Below are 23,946 nucleotides of genomic sequence, written 5' to 3'. Positions count from 1 at the left end.
TTTGTTACTATTGCTTATATCTTACTGTAAGTTCACATTAACATTGTCCAGTATACAGACAATGTATGTGTAGCGGCTGGGCCCATTATACTCAAGTTCAAGGTCACCAAGGTCTTGTACTTAGGTTATTTTTAAGGTTAAAGTTTTTCGGCAACCTTTGTTTTTCTGTCATATCTTTGTTACTTTTGCTTATATCATACTGTAAGTTCACATACACATTGCCCAGCATACAAACAAAGTATGTGCATGGGCTGGGCCCATTATACCCAAGGTCAAGGTTACCAAGAAGTTATCCTTTGAATTATTTTCTTGTTAAATTTTTTCGAGAGCTTCGTTTATAGACATATCTTTGGTACTTTAAAATATAATGACTTGAAATTAAAAAAAATTGTTTATAATCATCTGCATGTGTGGCTACATACCCCATAACTCTAATTGTGTTTTTGACAGAATTATGCCCCTTTTGTACTTAAACTTTTTTGCAATCTTCGCTTTCTGGATATAACTTTAATGCAATATAAGATAAAAACTTAAAATGTATCTTTATCATCATCCTCTGCATGTGTGGTAACAATCCCCATAACTCTGATTTGTATTTTTGACCGAATTATGCCCCTTTTACACTTAATATAAACTTTGTTTTCTGGACATAACTTTGGTGCTATATAAGATAATGACTTGAAACTCAAAATATGTCTTTATCATCATCATCTGCATGTGTTGTAACAATCCTAATAACTCAGATTTGTGTATTTGATGGAATTATGCCCCTTGGTGTATCTTCCTTTTGAAGTAGGTCTCTTATTCAGACATATATTCATTTTACTGTCGAATCCCCGAAAAGTGGAGCGCGCTGTCTTACGGACAGCTTTTGTATAATTCTACTAGTTATGTAAGGTTATGACCTTACATAGTCTTCACTGGCAATATGATAGCTTGAACATAATCATAGAAACAAATATATGTAGTTGTTTTTAGCTCACCTGTCACAAAGTGACAAGGTGAGCTTTTGTGATCGCGCGGCGTCCGTCGTCCGTGCGTGCGTGCATGCGTCCGTGCGTCCGTAAACTTTTGCTTGTGACCACTCTAGAGGTCACATTTTTCATGGGATCTTTATGAAATTTGGTCAGAATGTTCAGCTTGATGATATCTAGGTCAAGTTCGAAACTGGGTCACGTGCCGTCAAAAACTAGGTCAGTAGGTCTAAAAATAGAAAAACCTTGTGACCTCTCTAGAGGCCATATATTTCACAAGATCTTCATGAAAATTCGTCAGAATGTTCAGCTTGATGATATCTAGGTCAAGTTCGAAACTGGGTCACATGGGGTCAAAAACTAGGTCAGTAGGTCTAAAAATAGAAAAACCTTGTGACCTCTCTAGAGGCCATATTTTTCATGAGATCTTCATGAATATTGGTCAGAATGTTCACCTTGATGATATCTAGGTCAAGTTCGAAACGGGGTCACATGGGGTCAAAAACTAGGTCATTAGGTCTAAAAATAGAAAAACCTTGTGACCTCTCTAGAGGCCATATTTCTCAATGGATCTTCATGAAAATTGGTCAGAATGTTCAGCTTGATGATATCTAGGTCAAGTTCGAAACTGGGTCACATGGGGGTAAAAACTAGGTCAGTAGATCTAAAAATAGAAAAACCTTGTGACCTCTTTAGAGGCCATATTTTTCATGAGATCTTCATGAATACTGGTCAGAATGTTCACCTTGATGATATCTAGGTCAAGTTCGATACTGGGTCATGTGGGATCAAAAACTAGGTCAGTAGGTCTAAAAATAGAAAAACCTTGTGACCTCTCTAGAGGCCATATTTCTCAATGGATCTTCATGAAAATTGGTCAGAATGTTCACCTTGATGATGTCTAGGTCAAGTTCGAAACTGGGTCACGTGCAGTCAAAAACTAGGTCAGTAGGTCTAAAAATAGAAAAACCTTGTGACCTCTCTAGAGGCCATATTTTTCAATGGATCTTCAGGAAAATTGGTCAGAATGTTTACCTTGATGATATCTAGATCAAGTTCGAAACTGGGTCACGTGGGGTTAAAACTAGGTCAGTAGATCTAAAAATAGAAAAACCGTGTGACCTCTCTAGAGGCCATATTTTTCATGAATATTGGTCAGAATGTTCACCTTGATGATATCTAGGTCAGGTTCGAAACTGGGTCACGTGGGGTCAAAAACTAGGTCAGTAGGTCTAAAAATAGAAAAACCTTGTGACCTCTCTAGAGGCCATATTTCTCAATGGATCTTCATGAAAACTGGTGAGAATGTTTAGCTTGATGATATCTAGGTCAGGTTCGTAACTGGGTCATGTGCGATCAAAAACTAGGTCAGTAGGTCGAAAAATAGAAAAACCTTGTGACCTCTCTAGAGGCCATATTTTTCACAAGATCTTCATGAAAATTGGTGAGAATGTTCACCTTGATGATATCTAGGTCAAGTTTAAAAGTGGGTCACGTGCCTTCAAAAACTAGGTCATTAGGTCAAATAATAGAAAAACCTTGTGACCTCTCTAGAGGCCATATTTTTCAATGGATCTTCATGAAAATTGGTCAGAATTTTGTATCTTGATGATATCTAGGTCACATATGCTCAAAAACTAGGTCACTATGTCAAATAATAGAAATAACGACGTCATACTCAGTTCAACACTGGGTCATGTGGGGATAGGTGAGCGATTCAGGACCATCATGGTCCTCTTGTTATATTTCAGACATTTATCTTATATTGTTTCTTATGTTTTCCATTTTTGCCCCACTCCTCACCCCTTCTCTTCCTCTTCACCCTAGCCCGCCCGCTTAGCTCAATAGGGAAAGCGTTGGTCTATATGGATCGCGAGTTCGATCCGCGGGCAGGGCGTATGTTCTCCATGACGATTTGATAAAAGACATTGTGTCTGAAATCATTCGTCCTCCACCTCTGATAATTCATGTGGGGAAGTTGGCAGTTACTTGTGGAGAACAGGCTTGTACTGGCACAGAATCCAGGAACACTGGTTAGGTTAACTGCGCGCCGTCACATGACTGAAATACTGTTGAGAAATGGCGTTAAATCCAAAACAAACAAATCCTCTTCACCCACCTCAGGCTGTTTCAGACTGTTTCTCTAGCATTGAACAATAGTTAGATAAATCAAAAATGCATTATGTCCCCTTAGCAATATTGGTCACTTGTCAAATACCTGTCAAGTTGTCAAAAAGTATATGTAAAGGTATTTAGGTATATCTTATGATTGAACCATCCACTTAAATTACTTGTTTCTGTAACAAATGAGCATTAAAGGTATACTAAACCTGACTGTAGTAATTTGAATTTGAGAAAACAAGATTCTACGAAAATCACTTTTTTTGTGTAAACCAAACAAACATCTCAGCCTCAAAAATATCCTTTTTTAGCCCACCATCATCAGATGGTGGATATTCAAATCACTCTGTGTTCGTGGTCCGTCCGTCCGTCATTCCGTCCGTCCGTCTGTTAACAATTTCTCGTTACGCTCTCCTCAGAAACTTCCGGGGGGATTTGACCAAACTTTATCAGAATGATGTATTGGTACCTTTGTTTTCCCCCTGAATCAGACGGGTTTTCAACATTTTTTTAGTGAGTTATGGCCCTTTGTTTATTTCTATAATTTCATAGATTTATATAGGGAAAAACTTTGAAAATCTTTTGCCCCATAACACAGACCTAGGGCTTTGATATTTGGATGAAGCATATCTAGTGGTTTTCTCCCAAGATGATTCAAATTATTTCCCTGGGGTCAATTGGCCCGGGGTCACATGGTTTATATTGACTTTTTATAGGTAAAAACTTCGAAAAACCTCTTGTTCAAAACCACAGGGTCTAGGGCTTTGATATTTTGTATGTGACATCATCTAGTTGTCTTGTACTAAGATTGTTCAAATTATCCCCCTAGGGTCAAATATGGCCCCGCCCTGGGGGTCACATGGTTCATATAGACTTATGTATGGAAAAGCTTTTAAAATCTTCTTGTCAATAACCTACAACATTCAAATTTGGACCACATGTATGGTTTTGAGTGGCGATGAACCTTGACAGGTGTTGACCTTGATTTTGACCTAGTGACCTATTTTTCACATTTCCCTGTAGCTACAGCCTTCAATTTTGGACCACATGCATAGTTTTTGTGCACTGAAAAAACCTTTTGACCTTGACATTGACCTTGTGACCAACTTTCACATTTTTGAAGGTACAGGCTTCAAATTTGGCCACATGCATAGTTTTGTTTTGGAATTTTAAATTTGACCTTGATTTTGACCTAGTACCTACTTTCACATTTCTAAAGCTACAGCCTTCAAATTTGGACCACATGCATGTTTTGTTTTACCGAAACAAGCTTTGAATTTTACGTTGCCTATGACCTTACTTTCACATTTTGAGTACAGGCTTCAATTTGGACCACTTGCATTGTTCTGTGTTTCAAAATAAATTTGCCCTTTGATTTTGACCTAGTGACCTGCTTTCACATTTCTCGAGCTACAGCCTTCAAATTTGAACCACTTCCATAGTTTTGTGTACCGAAATAACTTTGACCTTAAGATTGACCTAGTACCTACTTTCACATTTCTGTAGTACAGGTTTCAGATTAGACCACATTGCATAGGATTTTTTGTACAGAAACAAACTTTGACCTTGACATTGACCTAGTGCCCTACTTTCATATTTTTGAAGGTACAGGCTTTAAATTTGGCCCACATGCATGATTTGTGTTCTGAAGTGTAATTGACCTTGATTTGCCCTAGTGACCTACTTTCACATTTTCCCAAGCTACAGCCTTCAATTTTGGACCACTTGCATAGTTTTGGTTACCGAAATAAACTTTGACCTTAAGATTTACCTAGTGCCCTATTTTCAAATTTCTCAAACTACAGCCTTCAACTTGATGCACATGCATAGTTTTGTTACAAAGACTTTGTCCTTAAGATTGATCTAGTGGCCTCCTTTCACATTTCTCAGCTACAGCTTTTGAATTTGGACCAATCACAGTTTTGTGTACGGAAATGAAATTTGCCCTTTTAGCTAGTCAATAAGTCTTGAAATTTGGACCACTCAAAAAAGGCACATTGGTGGGCGCCAAGATCACTCTGTGATCTCTTGTTATTTTAATATAATGAATTCTGACAAAACTAGAATCTGAGAATTTTGAATTCCAAATTGACTGTAGACATTTGAAAATGTATGATTACATTCTAATTATATCAGAACTATGTAAAGATTATCAAGTAATTGATCACATCCAACTGAGAAAAGATGCCGAAGATGTTTCTCACAATTTGTTCCCCTTAATAACTACAATATTGTTATTCGATGGTTATATTTGTATAAAAGTTTGAGTTTGTAAAAATCATACAGTTTTGATTTTGATCAGTGCTGATTTAGAAGTTAAAAGCCATGTAGTCAAAGTCCTTTTTTTAAACTGGACAACTGAATTACGTTGTAGTTATATTTAAATGGTGGTAGATCTTTATAGTGATTTTGTCAAGGAAGAGGTACAGTTACAGTTTACATGTAAAGAAAAAAACTTCCTATTTTGAATATATTGCAATAAATATTTAAAGTGTAACCGTACATATTTATTGAACATTTAATTAGTATCATGATATCTTAGCCCGCCCGCTTAGCTCGATAGAGAGAGTGTTGGTTTACAGATCGCAGGGTTGCGAGTTCGATCCCTGGGCGGCCCATATGTTTTCCGTGACAATTTGATAAAAGACAATGTGTCTGAAATCTTTCATCCTCCACCTCTGATAATTCATGTGGGGAAGTTGGCATTACTTGCATAGAACAGGCTTGTACTGGTACAGAATCCAGGAACACTTAGGTTAACTGCCTGCCAGTATATGACTGAAATACTGTTGAAAAACAGCGTTAAATCCAAAATAAACAAACATGATATAGAACTAAATTAACCAACTGTACATTGAAATATATATGTGCAGAAGTTGTTTCTAGCATTAATAGTTATAATATTTTAATATTTTACCTATATGAGACTTCACCTGTTATGCTGGACACGATTGATTCTGCCAACCCGACCAGTGTAGATCACGGTCAGCTTGCACATCCATGCAGTTTAATCATGATCTGAATTGTTCGCTGTTCGGTCAGTATCTTTTTGGTAAGCACCCCTTTTAACAGTTAATGGTATTGTCCAAATTGGAAAATGGACAAGAAATTTAGCAGGGCAAGGGTTAGTTTATACTCATATACTTTAGCCTATTTGTGAAGAAATCTTGATATTGGTTATTTCTTGAAACAGTCACACATCCATTTTCAAGTGGATGCAATCATTTTTCAAAAGAGGGTTGAAGAGGCAACCTTTAGGTTGAGTAGATGATGTTCTCTAGGCACCTGTTAGACTCACATTTTAGATGACTTTTTTCAGTTCAGACAGTGTTTTTTGGGGCCTTGGCAATGTCAACATTACGTATGAAATACCTGTGGACGCCATATATGTGTATCCTGGCTGGATTTGGGGTAGCTGACTACAAGGGATGGAGATGTGTTCTTGCCAAACTCAGAAGTAACCAAGAGGTTGTTGTTCAGATAGCTCGTCATTTAACATCAATAGCTGTTCTTGCTCTACTGTTTGCCATAGTAAGTCATTTTATGTTTGTTGCCATTTTTGCCCTGCTGCTACCCATAATTAAGTCATTTGTTATAATTATGTCTCCCACCACACAGTGGTGTGGGAGACATATTGATTTACTCCAGTCTGTGTGTGTCTGTCTGTGTGTGTGTCTGTCACAAAGCTTGTCTGCACTCTAAGTCGAACATTTCTCATCCGATTTTCACCAAACTTGAACAAAAAGTGTTTGACCATAAACCTCGGCCCAAATTCGATAACTAGCCAAATCGTCCAGGCATTTTGGAGTTACGGCCCTGAATTACCGAAAAATCGGGCCCTTTTTTACTCAAGTCCTCACTCTTAATCAAACATTTTTCATCCACTTCACCAAACTTAACAAATGTGTTTGCCATGTACCTCGGCCAGGTTCGATAACTAGCCAAATCGGTCCAGGCATTTTGGGGTTACGCCCTTGAATTTCAAAAAATCGGCCTTTTTACTCTTGTCTGCGCTCTAAGTCGAACATTTCTCATCCGATCTTCACCAAACTTGAACAAAATGTGTTTGACTATGAGACCTCAGCCAAGTTCAATAACTAGCCAAATCGGTCCCAGGCATTTTAGAGTTACGGCCCTTGAATTACCGAAAAAATCTGTCTGTTTACTCTTGTCCGCTCTCTAAGTCGAACATTTCTCATCCGATCTTCACCAAACTTGAACAAAATGTGTTTGGCCATAAGACCTTACCCAATTTCGATAACTAGCCAAATCCGCTCAGGCACTTTTGATTTATGGCCCTTGAATTACTGATTGGATCCACTCATCCAGACCATCTAATTGGATCCACTCGTCTAAAACATCTAGAAAAACTAACATTTTTCATAGGGGCAGTTGTGGGAGACATGCGCTTTTCTCAAAAGCATCTCTAGTTCAGAATTGTAGTAACTAATGTTAAAAACTGAATGTTCAAGAAGATTTTCTTCAAGATATCTTGTTAATATCTCAAAATAATCTTACAAGCATTACAACACATTTTATTTGATTATATGATAGGTAAGAAAAATCATACAAATATTTTTTGTCCCCCAGAAAATCAGGAATGTATGAATTACCCTTCAATAATTATCTCTCACGGTAGTCTTTTCCAGGTCAATACATTTACCAGGCACCTAATTTCTGGCTGAGGTTTTGTGTCAGATATATGTAGATGTGATAATGTAAATGTATATTTCAGGCCTTGCCACCAGCACTAAAGGAGTTAGAGGATTTAAAAGAATTTTGGGACCCAGATACTGTAGAACTAATGGAATGGATAAAGTAAGTTATATTCCTGTAATGGAGTGGTATAGTGGGTATGCTAGCCTCTAAACAGTAGGTTTGAGCACAGCTTTGAATCTAATGGGTTTGATCACAGCTGTGAATCCTCTGTATGAGCATTGTTTTGAATCCAGTGAAAAAAAGCTTTGAAATGGAGACAAATGTACATATATTTCTCAAAAATAGATATATTAACAATATTTAAACCAGAAGCATAGAGTTATGAGCATTTAATATTTTCTTGTAAAAGAAAATTTTGTGATCAAGGAAATGTAACTCTTCTTGGACCTGGAGAGCAGAAACATCAAAGGGACATGATATAGCAAATATTTTCTACTTGGGTGCATTTGATTTAACATTCAACTGTGATCTGGATTTCAAAATAATGATCCATGATACTGTGTGCTAAAAATATAAAACAACTGGAACAGTCCTTTAACAGCAAAAAGATGCTGTAGCAGAATGAAAATTGTTAGGCTCTAACTGGGACTCGAACCCAGGACTTATCACACCTAAGGCAGACACACTACCACTTCCCTATAACAGCAGTAGCTATAGCTAGGCAGTTTAAGTGCACCAATTAAATTATGTGAACTGGAACAGTTTTGTGACAATAACACATAATCATCATACTCCGGATTATCGGCATATTCGCTTTGTTACCTAACGGCAATTTTCGTGTAAAGAAACATTATAATCTAATGCTGCAAACGTTTTAATCGGTAAAAACTGTCCAAATTTCTCTGATGTGTTTTTTTAACTTACTAACTGGTAGTTCCAGTGAAATATAACTTACACTGAATCTTATATATTTGCCTTTTTAGCAGCTGGCGAATGGCAAAGACAGTGGGCTTTGTCAAAATATAAGCAATTACTTTACCAGTTTTGAGAGTATATCAATTGATAGGAAATTACAGTTACAAACTAAATACCTTTCTGCAACACATGGAGTCATTAGCATTCACTGTCAATCAGTATTATGACTAAGATAGACGATCATTCATTCATTCAAATAATTTATAGACAGAGTCCGTTGTTTACATTTTTAAACTTAACCGGTGCTCTTGTAAAAACCACTTTTTAAAAAAAATCGAATAATGCGAAGAGCTATGGTACGGTCTCTAATTTATATAACCAAACATTGCCAGGCATTAATAATCAAGATGCAAATTTTATTTCTTTAAATGTTGTGATTTGACTGGTCTTCCTGATCTTGTTGTACTTTACAACAGGTCATAAATGTGATGTCTTATATCTTCAGCTTTTAAAATTGATATTTTACTTGCCTCTGCTTTATTTCAGAAAGAATACAGCACCATTAGCTGCATTTTCTGGCAGTATGCAACTGATGGCTGGGGTAAAGTTATGTACCGGCAGACCCATTACAAACCATCCACATTATGAGGATAAACTGCTCAGGATTAAGACCAAAGAGGTATATTCTAGAATACATGCATTTTAATTGTTATCTCATTTATCAGTTTGCTTCAAATCACTTGCCCCTCACCGATGTGGATGCAAGCCTCACTCGGGGCATAGAATTCTTCATATGAGGAAGTCATCCAGCTGGCTTTCGGAAGGTCTGTGGCTCTATCCAGGTGCCTACTTGTGAAGAAATAATGCACAGAAGGGCACCTGGGGTCTTCCTCCACCATTAAAGCTGGAAAGTCGCCATATGACCTATAATTGTGTAAGTGCGATGTTAAACCCAACAAAAACAAAACTTTCCTGTTATACTGTGAAGTTAGAAATATTCATGACTCAGTTTTGCATCCTTATTTATTTCTTGTGACAGTTTTGCAAACTCATTTTTTTCTCATGCCAGTGTTGCAAACTCACCTTGGTGTCAGTTCCTGGGGTAATTAAAAATGAAATTGTAATTAATTGCAATTAAATTACATTTCTTGAGTAATTAAATGTAATTGTTAATTGTATATTTTCTTAATTACATGTAATTGTAAGTTAATTAATTTTTATTGCAGTTTTGGGGTGTAATTGACAATACCACAAAGTTTTTGCCCTGTCCATATGTTTCCACTGTTTCTTTACTGCAATAACCTAAACCACTGTTGCTTAGCTAATCCGACCTAAACTACTGTTGCATAACTAAACTGACCTAAACTGCTGTTGCTCAACTAAAATTACCTAAACCACTGTTTATTTACTGAAATAACCTAAACCACTGTTGCTTAGCTAAACTGACCTAAATTACTGTTGCATAACTAAACTGACCTAAACTACTGTTACTTAACTAAAATGTCCCAAGTTACTGTTGCATAACTAAAATAACCTAAACAACTGTTGCTTAACTAAAATGGCCCAAATTACTTTTGCATAACTAAAATAACCTAAACTACTGTTGGTTAACTAAAATGGCCCAAATTACGGTTGCATAACTAAAATGACCCAAACTATTTTCGCATAACTAACATTACCTAAACTACTGTTGCATAACTAAAATTACATTACCTACTGTTGCTTAACTAAAGTAACCTAAACTACTGTTGCTTAACTAAAATGGCCCAAATTACTGTTGCATAACTAAAATTACCTAAATCACTGTTTCTTTACTGAAATAACCTAAACCACTGTTGCTTAGCTAAACTAACATAAATTACTGTTGCATAACTAAAATTACCTTAGCTACTGTTGCTGAACTAAAATGACCTAAACTACTTTTGCATAACTAAAATGACTTGCATAACTAACATAACCCAAACTACTGTTGCTTAGCTAAAATGACCTAAACTACTGTTGCTTAGCTAAAATGACCTAAACTACTGTTGCTTAGCTAAAATGACCTAAACTACTGTTGCTTAACTAAAATGACCTAATCCACTGTTCCTTTACTGCAATAACCTAACCCACTGTTGCTTAGCTAAACCAACCTAAACTACTGTTACATAACTAAATAACGTAATTTTCTGTTGCATGACAAAAATGATCTAAGCTACTGCTGCTGAAATAAAACAACCTAAACTACTGTTGCTTAGCTAAAATGACTTAAACTACTGTTGCTTAGCTAAAATGTCCTAAACTACTGTTGCTTAACTAAAATTACCTAAACCACTGTTTCTTTACTGAAAGAACCTAAACCACTGTTGCTTAGCTTAACTGACCTAAACTACTGTTGTTTAAGTAAAATGGCCCAAATTACTGTTGCATAACTAAAATGACCTAAACTACTGTTGGTTAGCTAAAATTACCTAAACTATTTTTGCATAACTAAAATGATTTAACCTTCTGTTGCATAACTAAAAATAACCTAAGCTACTAAAAGTTTAATTAAAACTACTGTTGCTTAGCTAAAATTAACTAAACTTCTGTTGCTTAACTGAAATGACTTATAGCTGCCACATTTCCTACCTGATCTTGATATTTTTGTCAGACTGTTAGCCTTTATAAAATCTAGGTCAGGTTCGAAACTGAGTAATCAAAGACTATGTGATTAGGTCAAATCATAAGAGAAAGCTTGTTAAAACTCCACATTTTTAGCTCATCTGATTTTTTGAAAAAAAATGATGAGTTATTGTCATCACTTGAGCGGTTGTCGGCGTCGGCGTCTGCGTCGGCGTTGCCTGGTTAAGTTTTATGTTTAGGTCAGCTTTTCTCCTAAACTATCAAAGCTATTGCTTTGAAACTTGGAATACTTGTTCACCATCATAAGCTGACCCTGTATAGCAAGAAACATAACTCCATCTTGCTTTTTGCAAGATTTATGGCCCCTTTTGTACTTAGAAAATATCAGATTTCTTGGTTAAGTTTTATGTTTAGGTCAACTTTTCTCCCAAACTGTCAAAGCTATTGCTTTGAAACTTGGAATACTTGTTCACCATCATAAGCTGACCCTGTACAGCAAGAAACATAACTCCATCTTGCTTTTTGCAAGATTTATTGCCCCTTTTGGACTTAGAAAATCAGTTTTCTTGGTTAAGTTTTATGTTTAGGTCAGCTTTTATCCTAAACTATCAAAGCTATTGCTTTAAAACTTGCAACACTTGTTCACCATCATAAGTTGACCCTGTACAGCAAGAAACATAACTCCATCCTGCTTTTTGCAAGATTTATGGCCCCTTTTGTACTTAGAAAATATCAGATTTCTTGGTTAAGTTTTATGTTTAGGTCAACTTTTTCTCTTAAACTATCAAAGCTATTGCTTTGAAACTTGCAACTCTTGTTCACCATCATAAGCTGACCCTGTACAGCAAGCAGCGTAACTCCATCCTGATTTTTGCAATAATTATTGCCCCTTTTTGACTTAGAAAATCATTTTCTTGGTTGAGTATTATGTTTAAGTCAACTTTTCTCATAAACTATCAAAGCTATTGCTTTAAAACTTGCAACCGTTTTTCACCATCATAAGTGGACACTGTACATCAAGAAACATAACTCTATCCTGCTTTTTGCAAGAATGATGGCCCTTTTTAGACTTAGAAAATCATGGGTAGGACAATATTTCTATTACACAAAAAAAATCAGATGAGCGTCAGCACCCGCAAGGCGGTGCTCTTGTTGTTTCATTATACCCCCACAAAACGAAGTTTGGGGGTATATACGAGTGAGCTTGTCAGTCGGTTGGTCGGTCTGTTGGTCCGTTGGTTTTCATGGTTTCCGGATGATAACTCATGAAAGGCCTGACCAATTTAAATAATTTTTGGTACACGGATGTAACATCAAAAAATACAGGTCAGGTTCAACTTTGGGGTCAGTAGGTCAAAGGTCAAGGTCACAGTGACCCTGAACAGTTAAACGGTTTCCAGATGATAACTTCACAACACTTGGGACTAGGAACACAAAACTTAATAGGGAGGTTGGTCATGACCAGCAGATGATCCGTATTGATTTTGAGTTCCAAAGGTCAAAGGTCAGAGTGACATGGAACATTTCAACCTTTTCCAGACAATAACTTAAGAACGCTTGGACCGAGGATCATGAAACTTCATAGGGAGGTTGATCATGACCAGCAGATGACCTGTATTGATTTTGAGGTCAGTAGGTCAAAGGTCAAGCAAGTTCGGCTTTGACATTGGCTTAGTTCTATGACAAGGCCTTATTGTGGGGGTATAATTCGTCACTCCTGTGACAACTCTAGTTTTCACAGAAGTTTGTTAGAATGTTTGCCTGTATGAAATCTATGTGAAGTTTGAAACTTGATTATCTGTGTTAAAAAACTATGTCACTAGGTCACATAATAGAAAACCTTGTTAACACTCAAGAAGTCACATTTTATGATTGATATTCAGAAAACATTGTTAGAAGGTTTGTTTCACTCAAGTATAGGACAAGTTTGAAGCTTGGTTACCTGAACTGAAAAACTAGGCCACTAAATCAGTTCATTGAAAAATCCTGTTTAAATACTAGAGGTCACATTGATCTTCATGATTATGTAACTATGTCTCTATCAAATCCACTTGAAGTTCAAAACTTATAATGTCAGCTAGAGTCAAGAACTAAGTCAAATAAATTAAAAATTATGTTAAAGGCACTGATTTCTCCAGATTTGGCTAAAAAATAACATTCTTTCAAATTGAAGTTTGGTCATATTATAAACATTAGAATATGAATTTTTGTTTCTAAAATATTTTAAAAATTCCAAATCAAGAAAAAAAGATGACCGCATCAGGAATCGAACCCCGGACCACGGCGGCAATAAAGACATTTTCCTGTCGTCGTAACGAATAGCGCTATAGCTGAAGTAGTGAATATTGACTTCAAAATATAAATATTTATAATCGAGACAGTTTACCTGGAGTAAAATCGTGACAAACGCTTTTCGATTTTCATCGTAAAAGTAGTAAAAACAGCAATTTCTCATGTGTTTCCCTAACATAAAGTTTGTCAGTAATCAAGTTTTAAAGCCTTCTTAAGAAATATAGCATTTATTTCAAGATATCTAAAAAATTATAAAAAGATTTGTTGTCGAACCATCTGCAGGCCAGTCACTTTAATGTTCTACCTGATTTAGACAAAGCATGATCATAATATTCGTTGTAATGAAAGGTTGATGCAATTGGATACTAAGTTACCTTGGGTAAGAACTAAGTCAAGTGAGTGCAACAGAGCCATCATGGCGTTCTTTTTTTTAGCTCACCTGAGCCAAATCCATTTCCGATCAATAACTTGAGAACGACTTGACCCAGAATGTTGAAACTTCATAGGATGATTGGTTATGCAGAGTAGATTACCCCTATTGATTTTGGGGTCACTCCACTTGATTCTGAATTTTGAAACTTCATAGGATGATTGGATATGCATAGTAGATGACCCCTGATTTTGGGATCACTCTATTAAAGGTCAGGGTCACAGGGGCCTGAACATGATAAAACATTTCCGGTCAGTAACTTGAGAACTACTTCACCCAGAATTCTGAAACTTCATAGGATAATTGGGGATGCAGAGTAGATGACCCCTACTGATTTTGGGGTCACCCGATCAAAGGTCAAGATCACAGGGGCCTGAACATGGAAAACCATTTCCGATCAATAACTTAAGAACCACTTGACCCAGAATGTTGAAAATTCACAGGATGACTGGTCACGCAGAATAGATGACTCATATTGATTTTGGGGTCACTCCGTTAAAAGTCAAGGTCACAGGGGCCTGATCATGGAAAACCATTTCCGAACAATAACTTGAGAACCACTTGATTCTGAATTTTGAAACTTCATAGGATGATTTGATATGCATAGTAGATGACCCCTGATTTTGGGATCACTCTATTAAAGGTCAAGGTCACAGGGGCCTGAACATGATAAAACATTTCCGGTCAGTAATTTGAGAACTACTTGACCCAGAATTCTGAAACTTCATAGGATAATTGGGCATGCAGAGTAGATGACCCCTACTGATTTTGGGGTCACCCGATCAAAGGTCAAGATCACAGGAGCTTGAACATAGAAAACAGTTTCCAATTCATAACTTGAGAACCACTTAGCCCAGAATGTTGAAACTTTGTGGAATGATTGGTCATGCCAAGTAGATGATCCCTGTTGTATCCAGCCACCAGTATTGCTTAGACTTTTGCTCCTGTCCCCTATTGACTTCCTGGCTATATGACTATGCATTGGGGGAGACATGCACTTTTCTTCTTCTTCTTCTATTTTAGTTTAATTAGGATCCATCTGCCCTTTCGAGCACAGTAAAGCATTTTTAGCTATGTAGAGTATAGACCCCCGGCATGTCACCAGGCATGCCATTAAAGATAAATTTCTGAAGCCAAAATGGTGAAGTGAATTTACCTCTACGCAATTTCCGTAGAGTATAAGCCAAAAATCCAAATAATTTTGAAGCCAAAAGTGAGTCACTGTCGCTGGCCAATGAGACCATAAATGACAGATCCCAGAGACGTGGTTGCTGACAATATGATACTGGAGGTATCGCATGGTTGCCCTAACAAGGGCAGTTGGAGCCGCAAGTAGCTGGCGTCGTTGCTGTTCCCTCGTCCTGGTGTTGTGCCCTTCCCCTCCTGCACCCCAGGTTCAGCGTAGGGATTAGGAAGCTCAGGGGCTTCTCTGCATGCCATCTAGAATCTGCAGGCCGTCACCAAGAAGATACACTCTTTCACAAATGGTCCCATTTAGGGCCACCCCGCCAGCTTCAGTGACAGGTAAAGGTCAATATACTTATGACCTAGTTCCGTCAATGCCCTGTGCCTTCTCGAGACGTGCACTCACTGGCGGGCTGGAGAAGACATGCGATTTTCTACAAAAGCATTTTCTATTCATAATTACCTGATTAGGGTCACCTAACCGTGACCTTGACCTACTGACCTACATTCTTGTTTTTTACGATACAGCCTTAAAATTTGGATGACATGTACAGTTTTGTACACCGATCTTAAAACTGACTTTCAGTGACCATGAATATGACCTACTGACCAACCTTGTAATATTTTAGCATCAGTTTGCCATTTTGAACATATGGCTCATATTACTTAGGTGAGCGATTCAGGGCCATCATGACCCTCTTGTTTTACATGTCAGATCGAAATATTTTTCACTTATGAACACCAGATTTTAAATTTTCACTCAGGCTGTCTATCCAAGTTATCTCAAAGTGTTACAATACTAAGTGTTGTCAATTACTGCACCACTTTGATTATAAATATGAAAAGTCCACACACTCCTAAATGAAAACAGAAGGATAAAAAGACCAGTTCTATTAATCTATTATAACCTTTCACTCATAAACACACATTCAGGACTACAAATTTCTAATATAAATCTCGCATGATAACTCAAACATGTTTGATAATTATGATTTTTCTTCATTAAAGCGTTTCAATACAGAAAATATTTTTGTATAACATTACAGTATGCACTTAACTTCCTATCATTGACAATTTTTTTTAGTTCAAGGATGAATGAGAACCAAAACAATCAAACAATGATAAAAACATGCTATCCTGCAGGAGTAGTATGTCTATCAATACACTTTTACTATAGTCACTGAAAATATTGTAGATATTGTACTACAGTCGAATACCGTTACCTCGATATTCAAGGGACTGTTAAAATTGCGTCGACGTATCCGAAGTTCGACGTAATGATATAGACTATCTGGGACTACTTTGTACTTGTGTCTGACGTCTATATTGTCACTATATCCAATGCTTTTTCAGAAGGTTTGAAAAGGGAAAGAAATAATATAACGTAAATACGATTTTAATTTTATTGACAAATAAACATCTTAATTAAATACATACATGCAGTTAAGTTTTAATTTTTTCAAAATATACGTGTAAACATTAGCATTTTATTTCTTCCATAAACAAGTCTGAATGCAGCTGTAATGTTCCTAGTTGAGTAGTCATTTTGACTGTGCTTCGATAACGAAAATTTGCCTGTGTAATACGCATATTGTTACTCAATCCTAAATGGCAGATACAGAAAAATATTTCATCCGAATTAGTTGTTATATTGGAAAACAAGTTGCCCGCTTGCACGCTGTTTTATAGGACTAATTATTCGGAATTAAAAGCAAACTTCCTAACATTTTAATTGGATTAAAGATTAAATAACAAACACACTAACTTGATTATGATAAATACATTGCCGGACAACAATAGTTTGATTTTCACACCTTACAAATAACATGGATATTTTTTGACACACTGTGATATCGACGAAACCAGGTGTAAAAACATTACAGGTAAGTTGACAGGACTGAAAAATCTCATCGAGCTAAACAAAATATCGAGCTAATCATATCGAGGTAATGATAAAAAATTACATTAGAATGTATAGGGAAAAATAGGGACCGACTAAAACACATCGTGCTAACTGGAGTATCGAGCTAACCGATATCGATGTAACGATATTCAACTGTATTTTATTGAACTGTCAAATGCATATTGATTACATGGGCGGTGCACAGAATAGTTTTTTTCTTCGGTTGATTTTCGGAATATTCCGTATAGTATAAGGAAAGTAACCAGGAATTAAAATGGTTTATATTTAAAGCAAGCATACAGATGTACGCAAGTCACGATAGCTAAGTGGTCATCGTCAATAGCTTGAAACCTGGAGATTTTAAGATCGAAACCATTCAGAGTCTGTTTTTTATGCCCCCAAAGGGAGGCATATAGTTTTTGAACCGTCTGTCAGTCTGTCGGTCTGTCAGTCTGTCTGTTCGCAATTTTCGTGTCCGGTCCATATCTTTGTCATCGATGGATGGATTTTCAAATAACTTGGCATGAATATGTACCACAGTAAGACGACGTGTTGCGCGCAAGACCCAGGTCTGTAGCTCAAAGGTCAAGGTCACACTTAGACGTTAAAGGATAGTGCATTGATGGGGGTGTCCGGTCCATATCTTTGTCATCCATGGATGGATTTTCAAATAACTTGGCATGAATTTGTACCACAGTAAGACGACGTGTTGTGCGCAAGACCCAGGTCCGTAGCTCAAAGGTCGAGGTCACACTTAGACGTTAAAGGATAGTGCATTGATGGGCGTGTCCAGTCCATATCTTTGTCATCCATGGATGGATTTTCAAATAAATTGGCATGAATGTGAACCTCAGTAAGACGACGTTTCGCGCGCAAGACCCAGGTCCGTAGCTCAAAGGTCAAGGTCACACATAGACGTTAAAGGATAGTGCATTGATGGGTGAGTCTGGTCCATATCTTTGTCATCCATGGATGGATTTTCAAATAACTTGGCATGAATGTGTACCACAGTAAGACGACGTGTCGCGTGCAAGGCCCAGGTCCGTAGCTCAAAGGTCAAGGTCACACTTAGACGTTAAAGGTCATTTTTCATGATAGTGCATTGATGGGCGTGTCCGGTCCATATCTTTGTCATTCATGCATGGATTTTAAAATAACTACGCATGAATGTGTGGCACAGTAAGACGACGTGTCACGCGCAATACCCAGCTCCGTAGGTCAAAGGTCCTAAACTCTAACATTGGCCATAACTATTCATTCAAAGTGTCATCGGGGGCATGTGTCATACTATGGAGACAGCTCTTGTTTTTCTTTTCTTTTCTTTCACAAATTTCAAGAAACACTTTGTACATGTACACATGTACATTTTTATGCAATGTTCTCTTCATTGTATTTTCACAGGTATCTTTTTATGTTTTTATCTTGTTTTTTTTTTTGTTTTTTTTTTTTAATTTCTCATTTTAAATACATGTTTTTGTTATTTTTATTCCCAGTTCATTTCACTACATTATAAATTTCATACATATAAATTACAGTTAGCTAAATTCATCATTCAGTTTCGCTCGCGGTGTCAGTACTGCTGTCATCGGAGTCGTATAAATCATATAAACAATTAAAAATGAAAAATAAAAATGTTCTCCCTGATGGGCTCGAACCAACGATTTCCAACATTTGAGTCATGTGCTGTAACCATTGGGCCACAGATATGAACAACGAGTACGTGTTTCACTTTCAATACTAATAATGAAATTTGGACACTTAACCAAAATTTCTTTCCGTAAAACATACGGATAGCACCGAAGTTGGGCCAGATATTATAATATTGAATCCACAGAGCGTGTAATGTATGCACATTCGACAGGTTAAAAAAATAGCACAATAGCACACAAATTGTGTTAGTAAACACTCTTTTAGTAAAGAAAAAACATGTAGAAAAGTCTCAAAAGTGTTATTTCACACCTAATGTAAAATAGAAGGAATTTTGTTGTACTTTGAACACATTGAAAATCTATTTAAACAGTCCTAGTTATCACTTTAGGTAATTAATACCAACTGCTGTCTATTTTTAAAGAATCAGATGTTTATTTGGAGGCATGTCCATTTAAAGATAGAATATGTAGGAATATTCTTAGTATCATTGATTGACACAATCACAAAATCAACGGACATTAGTCCCCCATGACTATAAATGATTTCACAGTATACATTGGTTCAACTGTTGATGAGTTTTGTTCTAGTTATGAGAGCTTGAAGACTTGAAGAAAGTTGTCATAATTGTGTTGCAAAGTATTACAGCTGAAGTATAGTTTACATGTTTCAGCACACCAACAGACAGCAAAGGGAGCATTGAGGTCCTTCAACACAACCTTTCCTGTAGAACAGTCACCTGCTATCTCTTCTATAACATTTCTCACCCTGTCACACACAAAAACAGTACCATCATCTGACAGTGTTATACCTTGAGGCTGAGCCATACCACTATAACTACCAATCACCTCACCCTGATAGTTTAACCTTGTAATTGTTTTCTTTTCATAGTCAGACACATAGATAGAATTAGTGTTAGTGGTAACATGCAGTGGCCTGCTGAAAATATTTTCTCCCTTGACTGTTGTCAGTATAGTACCACTGATATCAAGAATTTGGAGTTTTGCAGGATCAACAAATGACACAGCAAGTTTCCCCTGACAGTAACTTATACCATAACATACTCCATCAACCTTCAGAGTTTGTTTCTTCTTGAGTTTGTTTGAAGAGACTGATATAAACTGAATATTGTGTTTGTTAAGAAGACTGACAGCAAGCTCTGTACTGGTAACTGAGGTGACATCCCATGGCCAAGTATCTAGCTGTAATTGATCAGTAACAGATTGACTGCTGGTATCCACCATTTTTACAGCATTGTTATCACTGTCAATGATGATAAGTAGATCAGGATTAAGCAGAATCATACCTGATATCAAGCATATGCCTTTATCTTTTAATGTTCTGACACAGATTTTACCCTGATGTGAAGTTTGTCTGGATTTTATATCAACACTTGGAGGAGGTCTGGGTTGTTTTAATGATTTCTCTGCGAATGTACCCAGTGAACACTCCTTGTCGAGTAAGGTTGATATTGCTTTATTTTCTTTAAAGTTGTACTCCTTGACATCATATGCTGCTAGGTCGTGGACACTTTTCTCATAATCTTTGATCATTTGCTGAGCTAATTTCAGCTCCATGAAAAGTTTGTCTGCTTGTTTGGATGTGTTGAGATGTTTAATGGTGTCAGATGTTGTCTTCAGAGATTTTGTTACATCATTGCAAGTTGTTTCTACTGTCTTCAAGTTCTTGTTATTTTCTTTTTGGATTGTCTTTGCTGCATCTTCTGCTTGTCTTTCTAGTTCATCTAGTCTTTGGTTTATTTCTGTCCGAAACTTCTTTATATCAGCCAGTACATCTGTCAAAGAATTGTTGGACTGTGCAGTATTTTTCTTCACATCTTCTGTTTTCTTGCGACATTGTTCAGTAATGTTATCCATTGCTTTCAAGATATCTTGATGTTCTTTACTGTTTATGACTTGGCCAGAAATATCGGGGATGTAGTTGACTTTGCAAGATGTACCTGTGTGTTCAAGTGTAACACATACACTGCATAGTAGTGTTTTGTGGTTCTGACAGTAGAACTTGGTGATTTCTTTTGTATGTTTAGGGCAAGATTTGGTAAAGTTGTCAGGCTGTGTTGGATGAACAGAAACTGAAGAAATGCTTTGTGGCATGCTGTTTTTATCTAGAAGTGTATGATACCTTGAAAGGGTATGTCTCTTGTGAACTACAAAGCAGGTCTCGCACAGATGCTCCTTGCAATCAACACAATAGCCATGGGCAGGGAGTCGAGGACCGTCACGGTCGCATGGCTGACAATAAACATTTGGGTCTTCATCAGACCCCATAGTTGATGATGATGAAAATGTTTTGGGTATCTTTTTCCCTGGTACAGCCATGTCTAAACTGAAAAGTAAAATAAACATGTTCCATCTAAATTTTCATTGTAATTGATTCTCTATACTATTTGATGCTGTGACTAATAATCAATAACTGTAGATGAAAAGCAATTCTTTATATTATATCCCAATAACAGTGGCTGCTTGTTGATATGAAAATTTAGTTTCAGAAAATAATTATGGAGTTTTGAACCAGGTTTCCATAGTTATTAGATAGGGGTATGTCATCAGTCGGATGGGGTGGCGGATGGGCATCAAACTTGGTTTCCGCACAATAACTTTAGTATGGAACAAGCTAGACACCAAACTTGGCCTGTAGATGATAAGGGGACAAAGGTTGAAATTGCATTTAGGCCAAGGTAAAGGCCGCTGTTGCTAAGAATAAAAAATTGGTTTTTGCACAGTAACTTTGCATTGATGTTTTTAAATTAATCTGGCTTATAGGCAGCTTATAAACCAAGGACGGGATTAAGGTCAAGATAACTTATTTAATTTTTACACTTAGAAAATTCCACAGTAGTACAGAGGTCTAGAGCGTTGGGACAAAAGCTACTTTTTAGTCAGTGGGACGGAAAGACTTCGGTTCAAATCCTACAGAGATCAAAAAACAAATCTGATAAAAAGGTCATTTTAATGCCATTTGGTCCAGGTGAATGCCAAAGTTACTAAATTAGTTTTTTTTTTCTAAAAATAGCAGTGTGATCACTGCAAAAAGGTTGTTTCCAATTTATTATTAGTTTACCTGTCACGTAGTGACAAGGTGAGCTTTTGTGAACGCCCTTCGTCCGTCTTCCGTCATCCGTTCACAATTTTTTGTGAAAACGATAGAGACCACAGTTTGCAATCAATTTTAATCAAACCTGCGCACAACTTGTATTGGCAAAGTATCTCGGATCCTTTCGAAAACTGGCCAAATCCCTTTATGGGTTTCAGAGTTATGGCCCCTTAAAGGACCAAAATTTGCAATTTTTGGCTTGTGAACACAATAGAGACCACATTATGCAATCAACTTTAATTAAACTTGCACACAACTTGTATTGGCATAATATCTCAGTTCCTGTCGAAAACTGGCCTGATACCATCATGGGTTTCAGAGTTATGGCCCCTTAAAAGGCCAAAATTTGCTATTTTTAGCTTGTGGAGTCATATAGAGACTTCATTTCTGGTTTGATTTGATACAAACTTGCAGAGTTATGGCCCCTTAAAGGGCCAAAATTTGCCATTTTTGGCTTGTGAACACGATAGAGAAAACATTTTGCAATCAACTTAAATCAAACTTGCACACAACTTGTATTGGCATAATATCTCAGTTCCTGTCGAAAACTGGCCTGATACCATCATGGGTTTCAGAGTTATGGCCCCTTAAAAGGCCAAAATTTGCTGTTTTTAGCTTGTGGAGTCATATAGAGACTTCATTTCTGGTTTGATTTGATACAAACTTGCAGAGTTATGGCCCCTTAAAGGGCCAAAATTTGCCATTTTTGGCTTGTGAACACGATAGAGAAAACATTTTGCAATCAACTTAAATCAAACTTGCACACAACTTGTATTGGCATAATATCTCGGTTCCTTTCAAAAACTGGTTAGATCCCATCATGGGTTCTAGAGTTATGGCCCCTTAAAGGACCAGAATTTGCTATTTTTAGCTTGTGGAGTCATATAGAGACTTCATTTCTGGTTTGATTTGATACAAACTTGCAAAATACATGTATATTCAACAACAATATTTCAGTGATGAATCCACCAGATCCAGTCATAGGTTCTAGAGTTATTTCATATCTGGTTACCTCCCCAGATTTTAATCAAAATAAATTTCTATCAGTAAGTACTTATTTACTCATTTGAAATTTCATTCTTGTCATTAGTATGGACTGATTTTATGTCAAATAATACCGTATTTATAGATACATAAAAATATTTATCCTGGTGGTATTTAAAGTGTATGCCATATGTGATCTGTGTCAAAACTTTAATTTATCATTAAGAGCAATGGTACTCAGGTGAGCGATATAGGGCCATCATGGCCCTCTTGTTTTAGTTTTGACTTACTTACTGCCATTTGTGTACATTAAGTTTATCTGAAAAATTAGCTTTAAATTTTCTAAGTGTGAAGATTAAATAAGTACCCAATGACCCTATATACAATCCCAAGCTTAGTTTTTCTATAATCTACCTGTAAGACAAGTTTAATTTCAATGTCATGAAACCTCTTGCATATGCTTAAGTTTAAATTTTAATCAGTATGGGTCCTGTTCTTCTTTACTTTGTATTAAAAGGTGAATGATTGTTTTCAAACTACATACCAAAAGAAAAATCCTATTCTTGTTTTAAGTTTTCACTTCTCCTAGTAATCTTTATCTGATGTTTGTTGTAAATATTTTGCGGTCTCTATTAGTGATAATGAGATCAATTTACTTCCTTGTCATGTGACATCGATAAAACAAGTTTAAGCAATTATTTTACATGAAATAATATCTTAAAATTAAGTTTTGAATTCAGTCTGTATCCACATAAAAGTTTAAACCTTTCAAATGAAAAACAAATGTTTTCTTTGTAACAGCTTTCTGTTTTACTGTCATTGTTGTTATTTTTCAGTATTGTACAAATAAAGCTACAATGAGTTTATTGCTATTTTACTATTTTGCTACAACATTATAGCAGTAATAGCAGTAATACTGCTGTTACTGTTCTACTGCTAACTTCCTGCTGGTTATTTTTTTTTATTTAAAGTTTCCTTTAAAAGTAAGGTGGGTGGGGAGGATTTGATTTTTTATTAGATATTTGTATTCTGTATGAAAAAAAAAAATGACTAACTAAACTAGAAAAAGAGAAAATACAGTTTATAAAAGGGATAATAAAACAACAAAAATAGTTATT

At 36.4% G+C, this 23,946-nt stretch overlaps 2 protein-coding genes across 3 annotated transcripts in view; one reads left to right on the top strand and one right to left on the bottom strand.

The window, feature by feature from the left end:
• The window catches only part of LOC123551335 (probable C-mannosyltransferase DPY19L3), a 104,764-nt gene that overhangs the window by 65,576 nt on the left and 15,242 nt on the right, over window positions 1–23,946 (top strand). For both annotated transcript variants that reach the window (XM_045340193.2, XM_053540838.1), the window contains 3 exons: window positions 6,415–6,626; window positions 7,831–7,913; window positions 9,216–9,348. In XM_045340193.2, the coding sequence (XP_045196128.2) occupies window positions 6,415–6,626; window positions 7,831–7,913; window positions 9,216–9,348 (428 nt within the window). The remainder of the gene's footprint in view (window positions 1–6,414; window positions 6,627–7,830; window positions 7,914–9,215; window positions 9,349–23,946) is intronic.
• LOC123551332 (uncharacterized) lies at window positions 16,061–23,519 on the bottom strand. Its single transcript, XM_053540839.1, has 2 exons — window positions 23,373–23,519; window positions 16,061–21,076 (listed from the first exon to the last, which is right to left on the bottom strand). The coding sequence occupies exon 2, from the start codon at window positions 21,067–21,069 to the stop codon at window positions 19,321–19,323; it is 1,749 nt and encodes a 582-aa protein (XP_053396814.1). The 5' UTR covers window positions 21,070–21,076; window positions 23,373–23,519; the 3' UTR covers window positions 16,061–19,320.

This window comes from Mercenaria mercenaria, chromosome 4, assembly GCF_021730395.1.
Source record: "Mercenaria mercenaria strain notata chromosome 4, MADL_Memer_1, whole genome shotgun sequence".
NCBI classification, from domain to species: Eukaryota; Metazoa; Mollusca; class Bivalvia; order Venerida; family Veneridae; genus Mercenaria; species Mercenaria mercenaria.
This window is presented reverse-complemented; position numbering and strand designations above follow the sequence as displayed.